This window comes from Fonticula alba (assembly GCF_000388065.1).
Source record: "Fonticula alba strain ATCC 38817 unplaced genomic scaffold supercont2.6, whole genome shotgun sequence".
In the NCBI taxonomy this organism is placed as follows: domain Eukaryota; order Rotosphaerida; family Fonticulaceae; genus Fonticula; species Fonticula alba.
The window spans coordinates 638323-649615 of NW_009242976.1; the positions used below are offsets into that span (position 1 = coordinate 638323).

Genomic DNA, 11293 nt, shown 5'->3' on the forward strand with positions numbered 1-11293 from the left:
GGAGGGCCAAAAGCCGCGGGTACCTTGCACTGCTTAGGGGGGGGCAGTTCAAGCGTATGCGGCAGACAGCAGGTGGGCGAGTACAGAGAGAGGGGGAGGGGGAGAGGGTGTCGATGCTCCCCAACGCGCTAGGCCGGGGTTCGTTTCGCCGGCATCTGAAAGGCGGGGGATGGACCCTGCCACTCGTGCGGTTGGGAGGCGCGGGGTCTGGGGGCGGGCGGCTCGATGTCCAATCGGATTCCGGTCACGCGCGCACGTGACAAACCACTCCTTCGCATTGCGTAAGGTCGTCCCCCGCTCCTTCGCTCGGGCAGCATCCTCGAGCGAAAAGCACCAATCGAGACCGCCGGATCTTGTCGGTCTTGGTTATGGCAGGGGGCTGGCGTGGGACAGACGCAAGGGGCGCGAGGGGCCGGAGGGGATGCCGGAGATGCCCCCCCCCCCCCCTCTTACGCCCTGATGGGAGGGGGTATTTCACAGGGCCTGGTGAGGTGCGGGGAGGCCACCCGCGCGAGGCCATAAATCCCCCTCGCTGATTCTCCTTTCAGGGCCGATCTCTCTCTCCCCTCCCCCCCCCCACCGCGTCCGCCCGCGCGTTCCGTCCTGCTTCCACCGTCATGTCTGCCCCGGGTGGCCCACTCTCCTTTGACTCTGTCATGAAGCCCTCTGCCGGCGCCACCGCCTCGAAGGGTGGTCGTCGCGATCGCCGCTCCAGCGCGCCCAAGCCTCTGGCCCCCAGCGGCGGTGCCACCATTGAGCACATCTCCCGGCGTCTTTCCTACTTCCTGCGTCATGGCGCTGCCGAGGCTGGCATCCCGATGGCTGCCGACGGCTTTGCCTTCCTCGATGTGCGTGTAGTCTCCCGACTCTCCGGCAGCTTCTGGCTCTCATATGTGTACTGACCCGCCTGAGTGCTCGCCCATCACCCAGGACATTTTCAAGCAGTCGCAGATGCGAAATGTCACCGTCGAGGATGTTCGCGAGGTGGTCCGCGCCTGCCCGAAGCAGCGCTTCGCCCTCGATGAGACCGGCCCCAGGATCCGCATTCGCGCCAACCAGGGCCATTCGTTCGCCGTTGCCGAGCTCGAGCTCAAGACAGTATGTGCTTGCTCATGCCTTCCACCCTGGCACTCCGCATCTCTCTCCCCCCCCCCCCCCCACCAGTCCCCGTCTGACCCCCTCTCCCCCACTGCGTTTCGTTCCCCCCCCTCTGTGATCGGCCCAGATCACCCTTGAGAACTTCACCGAGATCTGCCCCGTCGTGTACCACGGCACCTCGAAGGGCACCTGGGACAAGATCCTCGAGTCCGGGCACCTTCATCGCATGGCCCGCGAGCATATCCACATGACCGTGCCCCAGGGGATCTCCGGTGCTCGTGCCAGCGCCGGGATCTTCATCTACATTGACCTGGCCAAGGCACTGACCGATGGCGTGCCCTTCTTCCAGTCCGCCAACGGGGTGATTCTCTCTCCTGGGGTGGTTGGCACCGAGGGCATTCTCCCGAGCAAGTACTTTGCCAAGGTCACCAACCGGGCCGGCGAGGTCATTTGGACCCCGGCTCAGGAGGGGTAGATTGTAAAACACTTACTCGCCTGCTGGCCCGCTCGCCATCTCCAGTGCCCAATGGTGCGCCACTCCATGGGGCGTGTGTCCAAGTGCGCGCGCGCGCGCACACACACCCACACACTGGGGCCAGGCACCGGATGCTGGCTGATGTGTCAAATAGAAGAAATTGTCATGTATATTTTCCCCCTTCGGGGTAACGCAAGGGATGGCGGCGAGGCACAAAGAGGGGCACAGTTGCACGAGAGAAAGAGGGACGGGCAAAAAAGAAAGCCAAAGGGCCAGGGGGCCCCCGGAGGGAGCGCAGAGTGGCCAATCTTGGCGCGTACTGGGGGACAGCGCGTCCCGCCGCAGTCTAATTGCGCTGGCGCTTGGTGCCCCGCCCACCGGGGACCGTGGTCTGGCCCGAAAGGACGGGCTCCCCCTCGGTCGATTTGCCGGTCGACTGAGGCCCACCCAGCGTCGAGCCATGGCGGTCAGCCTGGGTAGAGGCCAGGTGCAGGGCCGAGCGCTTGCCATTCTGCTGCCCGGGCGGAGGAGCCAGGCGGAAGACAGTGTCGAAGTTGGCCTCACTGCCGGGCGGGGCGCCGGAGCCGTGCTCGCGGTTGCCGGCGACCGGACGCCCGCCAGCGGAACGCGCCCACGACACGCGCAAGCGTTCCCCAGAGGCAGTGGTAAGCCCCGACCGGAAGAAAGATCCGACGGCCTTCTCAGCCCCGGCGCGCGTGGCGCACTCGACAAAGGCACAGCGCTTTTCCCGGCTGACGACCACCCGTTGGACCTGCGTCACAGGGGCAAGCGCATCGCTGTGCAGGGAAGCAGGAGAGGCACGGGGTTAGCGGATGACATCCAGGCGGGAGTGGCAGCAGCCTCGAGAACAGCCCCCTGGCGAGAGGGGGGAGGAAAGGGAAAAGGCGAGGGGGAAGGGAGGGAAGGGGCATGCTTGTGTCGGACTACGCACATGATGGCCTGGTTGGACACCGAGTCCGAGACGTTGGAGACAAACAGGCGCTTGAATGTGGGATCGGCTGGAGGCTCGGCCCCGACAGTCGGCCGGCCGGTCGACCCACCCAGGCCCTGGAAGCGCATGCGCGGATCGAAGGTCTTCAGCGAGCTGAGAACATCCTCACTGACCTTGCCCTCGACGGGATCGGCCTGCTCAAGCAATGCGAGCGCCTTGCCGGTCAGGTGGTCCACCACGTCAGACTTGATAGCCCGGCGTTCGGCAAAGAACTCCGCCCCGCCATCGGTCTGGGCAGACTCATCCCCGGCCAGCTTGGCCTCCAGGTTTTGGATGTGGTACTGGCGGTTGATGAGGTTTTGCGGCAGAGACTCCGTCATCTTGAGCGCCCGGTCGCGGATGTGCGGCGCGAGGCCGAACTCCAGATCCAGACCACACGACTGGCAGATGTTCTTCTCACGCGTGCATACTTGGCAAATCTCCGTCCGCCGGTAGCGCCCGGTGTCTCCGCCACTCCAACGGAAGACGGTGAACGGGCGGTCGCAGATCTGTCGCACAGGAGGGCGTAGCTTGTGAGTGGCCATTTTCCGGGGCAAGCAGCGAGTTGGATGCAGGTGGAATGAGGCAAGGCAATGAAGGAGGGCCAAAAGCCGCGGGTACCTTGCACTGCTTACCCATGGACTCGCACGTCATCCGAATGTACGGGTTGTCTCCGAGACACTTGGAACAGGTAATGGGGAACTCCTGTGTGTGTGTGTGTGTGTGTGTATGCATGTATGGACAACATGGATTTGCACAGGGGTCAGAGGAGGTGGTCAAGAAATGGAACATGGTGTGTGTGTGTGTGTGTGTGTGCATGTGAATGCACGGAACGGACCGCGGTCTCGCCGGTTTGGAGGTGAACGTCACGCTTGGGCGGCATGGTTGTGTGGGGGGATCCCAGGCGAGGTGCCGGCGGGTGTGGGTGGTGCGGCGGTGGCGGTGACGACGGGGGGATGTGGCAGGGTGGATGGAGTGGGGCAAAAAAAGCACGGGGTGCGAGGGCTTGTGCGGAGGGGAGAGAGAGGAGGGGCCGATGGGGAATGTGCAACCGTAAGTTCCGGCAGCCAGGAGGGTCAAAAGTCCACTGCGCCGCGTTGCTCGCTTCCTCCGGGGCGAGTGGGGGGGGGGGGGAACTGGGCGAGGGGAGATCCCCACGCTGAGCCCTCCTGTTGTTGCGTCTGGCAAATGCGCCTGGACACGGCGTGTGCCAACGTCCGCGCCAACAGGGCCTGATGCGTGGGGGAAACGCTTTGGCCGCCGCCGCTCGGGGTTTAAAGGGGGCAATCACGTGGCCCCGATAGATGCTTGGATCCGCCCGCCGCCCCTTTCCTCGCCCGATCGCTGGTGTCCCCGCCGGGGCACATCCACCCGGCCCGGCTCGGCCTGGCCCGGCTCCGCACTTGTGCCCGGCGCTGCTGCTGCTACTGCCACACACACTCACACACAGACATACTCTCCGGCCGGTGGTGGTTTTCTGGCCGATCCTTCCTCCTGGGTTCGGCGTGGCCCGGACTGGCAAGTGCACACTTTTTGGCGGGTGCCCGTTCAGTACTCCCTCGAGACTCGCAACACGCCGATTGATCCTTCCCTCTCCTTTGGCCCCTCCCCTCGCTCTTCCTGTCCCCCTGCCCCGTGCACCCCTTACCACACACACACACACACACACACAAACACACGCACACATGTCTGCCGGCTCGCCTCCTAGTCAGGAGGGTCTCCCGCCCAATGTTGTCCGCCAGCTGACCGCCTCGGCGGATGAGCTGTGGAATCACTCGACCGAGAAGATCGTCCGTCAATTTGCCGACCATGTCTTCCCGCCCGCTGTCCTGCACTGCTCCCGCGTCTGACATATTTCCCTCGCCTGTGGCAGAATGCCGAGGTTGTTGCCCTGACCTATGGCTCGCTTGTGGCTAACCTCGCGCGCGAGGCTCTCTCCTCAGGTGCTGGCGTGGCCGCCATCAACACCCGCCTGGATGAGATGTGCGCCATCCGCCAATCGGGCCCGCCTCCATCATGTGCCATGCACACTAACCTTCCTTCTCTGGTCTCTCCGCAGGGGTTACAACATTGGCCTCCGTCTGGCGGATGACTTTGCGTCGCGCACGCACTCCCTCTTTGCCAACACGCCCACCCGCCGGACTGGCGACGGGGCCAACAGCGTCAGCCTTCTCCGTCGCTGCGCCGACTTCCGCGAGACCGCCGAGATCATTTCCAAGGTGCGCTTACACTCTGGGCCCATCTCGCCAGGGGGAACAGTCGGGAGCGCTGACTTATTTGCCCCCTGTCGGTCGGTCGGTCGGTCTGTCTGTCGGTCGGTTGGTCGGTCGGTCTGTCTGTCGTTCCTTGTGTCTCCCTCTCCTCTTACATCCCCCCCCCCCCATACATGTTTATGTATATCTCCCCGATGCAGGTCGCCTTCAAGATGTACCTTGGCGAATCGCCGGCCATTACGGACTTCGCTCTCTCTTCGCCGGCCGATGGCAACCGGCCGGCCTTTTCGCTGGAGTTTGTCGAGCCGCCCTTCTCTTCGCACGTTATGCTTCCTCCAGTTCTCAACGGCCGGTCCACCTCGGCAGGTGAGACTGGCGCCGGGGGCAAGTCCCGCGAGGACGCTCTCTCCTACTTGTCCATGATTGCCGGGGTCATTCGTGGGGCGCTCTTTGCTGTGCGTACAGCCGCTCTTCCCTTCCTCCTGCTGGGCTCGCTCCCCCTGCCTCCCCCCCCCCCCTGCTCCGTCTTCCTGTCAAATTCCTTCTTCCCCAGCCAGTAGTTGTATCCCTATGCTTTCCATCTATTTACCCCCCTTCCCCCTCACCCCTTCCCCTCTTTCATCTCAACAGCTGGGCCTCGAGGTGATCACCTCCACCCCACGGTGCACCCTCTGGGGAGATTCGATCTCCGAAATTCGTGTGGTCCTCGTTCGCAAGATCCCAGCCTCTGCTCCGCCGAGTGATGATTAGTCTTCCCAGGGCCTGTGTCGAGCCTGGGTTTCGCCTCCTTCTTCCCACCACTCGCTGCCCCGTCCGTCCCTGCTCCTGTTCCTCCTGGCCTGTGGCCGAGCTTTGTGATGTTTGAAAAATCTATTCCCGAAAGGTTTGATCTCCACACATTGCCATTTCTCCTTCGTAAGAGGATAGGGGAGGATAGGAGGGAAAAAGGAAGAAGGGAAAGCCGGAAAGCATGCCGACTACTCTTGTCAAACATGTCGGCTCATGCCGTATTGCCCCTGGTGGTACTGCTGCGGGGGATGTTGCGGATACTGCTGTGGGTGGGGATGCTGCTGGGGGTAACCACCTGCCGGATGGCCCGGATGCATGTGATGCGCCGCCATTGGCTGTTGCTGCTGCTGCTGATGGGGGTGATGCACCCCTGGCGGGGCATACTGGTGCTGCTGATGCACCCCTGGCGGAGCGTGCGGGTGCTGCTGATGGGCCTGGTCGAAGGGAGCCTGGCCCGGGTGATGGTGATACTTTTGCGGGTGTGTCGCATGACCAACGAGCGCCACCTGTGAGGAGTTCTCGCGCTGGATGTTTAGCAACTCCAGATGCTTGGCTGGGAAAGATCGAATGCAAGGGAGCAAGGCAAGCGAGGCGCGTCAGTTAGTCAGCCAGCCTAGTCAGTCAGATGGGATGGCGGGAGCTCCAAGAATGGCGCGCTCACGGGCACGCACCATGGCACGCCTCCAGCTCGTCGACGGTCTTCTGCAGGACAGGAGACAACTCGTTGACTGAGGTGAAGAGCGTATGCATCCGACGATTGGAGGCAATTTGTGCGGCAGCAGCAGCCCGCGCATGCGGGCTGGAGTCTGCCTCAATGGACTCGCGCACTTGGGCCATCATCTGGCAGAAGAGGTAGAGATGGCGCTGTTCGCTTTCCGTCAGGACACCCTCGATGCGAGTGGGGGGAGGGGCCGCCGCAGGCTGGGCCGCTGGGCGCGATGGGACCGGCGAGCCGGAAACCGCGGCCGGGGTCTGCTTCAGGGTCCCGTATGGCCCGTACGAGGAGGAGGAGGAGGAGGAGGAGGAGGAAGAAGAAGAGGGGGCTTGTGCCGAGGAGTGGGAGGTGGGGGCTGGGTCGGTGGGCTTTGTTGGGCCAGCCGAGGCTGGGGGCCGGTGACTGTGCTGCTGGTCCGCGAGTGAGGCGGCAATCGCCCGGGCCAGTTCCTCATCCTCGCTGGTGGAATGGCCCGCTGACGTCGAGGAGGCCTTCTGCCAGTGCGCGTCAGAGGAGCCCATCCCACCGGAGCGAGGGGGCTCATACTTCTTCTCATGGGTCAGCAGCGATTCACGAATGGCCTCCTGCAGCTGACGCTCCTCATAGTCATCCGAAAAGGGGGCGCTCGTCTGGGGCTTCGGCGTGTTGCGTGCGTAGGCCGAAGTGGCGCTGGCTGGTTCGCCATTTGCGTCGAAGCACCCGTCGCACACGCGCTCAGGCGTGTCACCATGGTCAGGGAGGACCTTCTTCTTGCTGGAGCACCTGCCGCAGAAGCTGAGGCGACACCGGCGGCAGTGGTGCTAAAGAGTGGCAACTTGACGGTTAGTTGAAGGGGATAGCAGAAGGCCAAATCCACGAAAGTGGAAGTGGGGAAGGGGGGAGATGGGATACTACACATACCCGACGGGTGATCTGGGTGAAAGACACCCGACAGCGGCGGCACTGGGTGCCCTCTTCGAAGGGGGCGGGCTTGCTCACAGTGTAGATGGCTGCTGCGTAGTTGCTGCCCGACGAGTGAGAGGCCGGGTGGATGCCTGGGAGAGGAGGATGGCAAAAGCAGTGTCAGCGTGGGTGTATCGCAGGTGTCGGGGGGAGAGATGCCGACACAAGAAGGTGTATCCGGCTGCAAAAGAGGGGAAAACGAACCGATGTTCGCCAGGCGCTCAACAAAGGGCTGCATCAGTGTCCGGCAGAGCTGATCGCCCCGGAAGGCGGTATTCCACTCGAAAAAGAGGGCCACAGCCTTGTTGGCCACCTGCGAGTCGGTGGAGGTCACCTTCTGCAGGGCGGGAGGGAGTCGGCGGGGCAGGAGTCAGACGGGGCCAGTGAAAATCAGGAGGGTGTGTTGAAAGATGGCGTACCTTCTCGGCGAGGGACACCAGCGCATCCAATACAGAGTTAGAAAGTAGACCGCCGGTGCGAATCGTCACATCGCAGTTCTTGGCAATCATGTCCATCAGCTGATTGGCCAGGTATATGAGGGGAGAGGGCGGGAGGGGTCAATGTCGTGCAGACCGGAGGAAGGCAAGCGCGCGTCAGGAGGATGCATGGGAGGTCGAAAGATCCAGCCAAATGGATGGACGCACAGCGATGCAGAGGAGACGCGTCTGATGTGACTCCGACTGGAGGTGCTGCACGAGCTTTCGGCGCAACTCCTTGGCACTGGAAGGAGGACCATGGCAGAAGCGGTGAGTGGCAGCCGATGGGCGGGGGAGAAAAAAAAGGAAAGAAAGGGGGGGGGGAAGAGAATCATGGGGGGAGTCATCTCGAGCATACCTGAGGGCCTTGCTGTCGAGCCGCTGGCACACCTCAAGGTTGTACATGAGATTCGGCTCGCGCAAATCACTGGAGACCGCTTGGTCTGGAGTTCCAAACAGGGTTGTACGGCAGGGGGAAGGTTGGTGAAAAGGAGAAGAAAAGAAGGGAAGTCAGGCCGGGATACGGGGCATAGGACGAACCAATAGACTTGTCGTAACTGAAGAAATCCATCCTTTCTTCGTTGGTGATCGAGGGGATCTCCAAGGCAGGCGAAAAGGAGGGGAGGGAGTCACGGAGGGAGAGGGCAGGGCCGGGGAGAGGCTGGCTCGGATGTGCTGGCAGGGGTCGGCGACAAGAGAGGGGATGAAGAATTCGGGGGGGGGGGAGGAGGGGATATCTCGGAGGCTGCCGCCACAAACGCTGCAGCCCCCTTTTTTACCTCCTGATGGGCGACCGCCAGATCGCACTTTCCAAATGTTATCTTCCCCGCACTTTGCTGCTCTCTTGCGTGTCCCTCCCTGGCGAGGTGGGTATTCCCAATTGGGATCTTCCCCGAGGACGTCCCCCGCCCACTTCGGGGATGAAGTGGCAAGATAGGCTTCCTGCTGCCCGCTCGCCGCCCTTCCACACCGCCGGCCAATCTGAGGGCCTTCCGTCGGACGCAATTAATGGCGCGCATTTTCGCCTGATGGGGCCGCGGCCGGGAATAGAAAGGACCAGCCCATCGGTCAGGGAGATCGGCCCCCGCCAGGGAACGGGGGGGGGGGGGGGGGTTCCGCCCCCCCCCTTGGCTTCCAGCCTTGTCGAAGCCCTGAGTCCGGCAGGTTTTTTTTTGGGAAGGGCGGCTCGATCATAACCAAGATGGCACATGTGATCATGTCATATGCATGCGAAACCACGGGTCATCGCCGCGAGGCGTTTTTCGGGGACTGGGTGGCCCGCGCGTTTCGCTGCCGGCAGCCCCGGGGACGAGGCCATGGCGGCGTCCCAGCCTGGGCGAGCAGCCCCTTGCCTTCTCTCCCACAAGACCGGCGCGATCTGGCGGTCAGTCTGACGAAAGATGGAGCTTTGCTGGCTCGAATGCTTGGCCGGTCTCGGGTGTGCGGCCAGGAGAGGGGTCTGGAACGGTGGGCAACAGAGGCAGGAGGGGGGGGGGGGGGGGGGCCTTTTTTTCGGGCCGCACACCAGGAGTCCAGGCCACCAGCCTGCAGTAAGCCCTGCACCGCCTTCTCTCTCTCTGGTGAGTCCCCTCCCGATAAGCCTCCCCCTTCGGGTTCGGCTGTCCCCCTTTCCCCATGTTCCCCTCTCCCTTGCCCCCCCCCCCCCCACTTCCGTCTCCGCCGCTGACCACTCGCCACAGACTCCGCAGTGCTACTACTCCCCTTTGATTGATCACCATGACCGCCGCCGATTTTGACGAGTCCGAGTCCTTCATCCCCGAGCAGGAGCTCTCCGTGCGTGCTTCCATGCCGTCGCCCCCTGCCCGTGCCTTCCCCCTTTTTTTTTGACCCTCCAGCGGCCTGCTTGTGCCCGAGTTTCTGACCCGCTGTTTAGCGTGCCCGCGAGAACCCCCTGGTTTTCCAGCGCCTCGGGGAGATCCTGGCTGACACCGGGATTGCTCTGGCCCTGCGCTTCCGGGCCCTTTTCACTCTGAAGTACCTTGGCGGCGAGCAGGCCGCTTTGGCCATCGAGAAGGGCTTTGCCGACCAGTCGGCCCTGCTGCGCCACGAGCTGGCCTACGTCCTTGGGCAGCTGAAGCAGCAGTGCTCGCTGCCGATCCTGACCCAGATCGTGGACGACTCCACGGAAGATGAGATTGTGCGCCCACATGCCACCTTCTCCCCCGCCCCCCGGGGGGCGGGGGTTCTCATTGGCAACCCCTTCGCGGCTTTCATTCTAACCCATGGTGTCCTTGATCGAACGGGTCATAGGTTCGTCACGAGGCTGGCGAGGCCCTTGCCGCCATCGGCGACCCTTCCTCCTTTGCCATCCTGCGCAAGTACGCTCCTGGTGGCGAGGGTGCCCTGGCCGGGGCGCCGCAGCCGCTGGTGGACACCTGCGAGCTGGCCGTCGCCCGGCTCGAGTATGACGCCCTCTGCATGCCGGGCGGGCCGCTGGCCGGCGAGGCGGCGGTGGCCGCTGCTGCCCGGTCCCCGGGCCCGGATGGTGCTCCGGCCGAGCAGCCCTTCCTGACCATTGACCCGGCCCCGCCGTGCTATTTCGCCGACCGGGCTGCCGGGCGCCCGGCCAAGACCATTCCGGAGCTGCGTGAGCGCTTGCTCGATGCGAGCCTGCCTCTCTTCGATCGGTACCGGGCCCTGTTCAGCTTGCGCGATCTGTCTGTGGCTCCGAGTAATGCCTCGGCCGCGGCTGCTGCGGCCGAGTCCGCCGGCCCGATTGCCCAGGCCACCGCTGCCCGGGAGGCCGAGGAGGCGGCCCAGCAGTCCCGCGAGGCGGCCGTCCTGGCCATCTGTGCCGGTCTGCAGGCCCCCTGCTCGGCGCTCCTGCGCCATGAGGTGGCTTTCGTGTTGGGACAGATCTGCAGCCCGATCAGTGTACCGGCTCTGATTGCCTCGCTGCAAGACGAGGCTGAGCACCCGATGGTCCGCCATGAGAGCGCTGAGAGTATGTGTTCTCCCTCTGCCATGTTCTTATCTGTCCCGTGCTCTTGTTGTTCTGTTGCCTCCCCCTCCCCCCTCGCCTGCGCGGACGCTGGTCTTCCATCCCCCCTCCCCCTCTAACCTCCTCTCCTTCCCCCTCTAACCTCCTCTCCTTCCCCCTCTAACCTCCTCTCCCTCCCCCCTCGCTCCTCCATAGCTCTTGGGTCCATCGGCACGCCAGAGGTCAAGGAGATTCTGGAGAAGTTCCAGCTCGACCATGCTGAGGTGGTCCAGGAGAGCTGCCAGGTGGCCCTGGATATGTGCGAGAATGAGGACATCAACAGTGCGTGCTCTCCTGATTTTCTGTCTTTCGCGTGTCCTTCTCTCTCTCTCTCTCTCTCTCCCCCCCCCCTCCTCTCTTGCCATATCGGGTACTCACCCTCGTACCACCCCTCTTACCCTGCTTCCTGCCCTCCTGTCCCGCTCTCTGTATCGGTGTTTGCGGTGTGGTCAGTCTTCAACTATGCTGAGATTGCTCGTGCCGCCAACTCCGCATGATGACACTGGTCGATTCCCTCCTTTCTCCGCCGTTCATACTGTGGGGCGGCCAGAGGTGCTCCTCTCGGCTGGGGTGGGTGCTCCCCTCCCCCCCCC

General features: G+C 63.5%; 6 protein-coding genes across 7 annotated transcripts in view; 3 read left to right on the plus strand and 3 right to left on the minus strand.

The window, feature by feature from the left end:
• The window catches only part of H696_03803 (hypothetical protein), a 2371-nt gene extending 2235 nt beyond the window's left edge, over positions 1-136 (minus strand). The window contains exon 1 of the mRNA XM_009497660.1: positions 85-136. The gene's annotated coding sequence lies outside the window, so the exon portion shown is untranslated. The remainder of the gene's footprint in view (positions 1-84) is intronic.
• A 370-nt stretch (positions 137-506) lies between these two features.
• H696_03804 (hypothetical protein) lies at positions 507-1745 on the plus strand. The gene is made up of 3 exons (XM_009497661.1): positions 507-848; positions 931-1098; positions 1226-1745. Exons 1-3 carry the CDS (start codon positions 618-620, stop codon positions 1571-1573), a joined length of 747 nt encoding a protein of 248 aa, XP_009495936.1. The 5' UTR covers positions 507-617; the 3' UTR covers positions 1574-1745.
• On the minus strand, positions 1725-3605 carry H696_03805 (hypothetical protein). The gene is made up of 4 exons (XM_009497662.1): positions 3403-3605; positions 3186-3269; positions 2526-3073; positions 1725-2370 (listed from the first exon to the last, which is right to left on the minus strand). Exons 1-4 carry the CDS (start codon positions 3445-3447, stop codon positions 1920-1922), a joined length of 1128 nt encoding a protein of 375 aa, XP_009495937.1. The 5' UTR covers positions 3448-3605; the 3' UTR covers positions 1725-1919.
• Positions 3606-4249: 644 nt separating this feature from the next.
• On the plus strand, positions 4250-5527 carry H696_03806 (hypothetical protein; the record flags this gene model as incomplete). The annotated part of the gene is made up of 5 exons (XM_009497663.1): positions 4250-4354; positions 4438-4547; positions 4624-4783; positions 4978-5232; positions 5408-5527. The coding sequence occupies 5 exons, from the start codon at positions 4250-4252 to the stop codon at positions 5525-5527; spliced, it is 750 nt and encodes a 249-aa protein (XP_009495938.1).
• Positions 5528-5763: 236 nt separating this feature from the next.
• H696_03807 lies at positions 5764-8421 on the minus strand (the record flags this gene model as incomplete). Of its 2 annotated transcripts, XM_009497664.1 has the most annotated exons (8): positions 8240-8421; positions 8058-8142; positions 7868-7943; positions 7643-7741; positions 7428-7560; positions 7182-7315; positions 6238-7081; positions 5764-6119 (listed from the first exon to the last, which is right to left on the minus strand). In XM_009497664.1, the coding sequence occupies exons 1-8, from the start codon at positions 8268-8270 to the stop codon at positions 5764-5766; spliced, it is 1758 nt and encodes a 585-aa protein (XP_009495939.1). In that variant the 5' UTR covers positions 8271-8421. The 2 variants fall into 2 exon arrangements, with proteins under 2 accessions (XP_009495939.1, XP_009495940.1); XM_009497665.1 differs by having other exon boundaries at positions 8058-8421.
• Positions 8422-9255: 834 nt separating this feature from the next.
• On the plus strand, positions 9256-11290 carry H696_03808 (hypothetical protein). The gene is made up of 6 exons (XM_009497666.1): positions 9256-9279; positions 9400-9493; positions 9594-9857; positions 9971-10664; positions 10857-10982; positions 11154-11290. Exons 2-6 carry the CDS (start codon positions 9437-9439, stop codon positions 11195-11197), a joined length of 1185 nt encoding a protein of 394 aa, XP_009495941.1. The 5' UTR covers positions 9256-9279; positions 9400-9436; the 3' UTR covers positions 11198-11290.
• Positions 11291-11293: the final 3 nt, after the last annotated feature.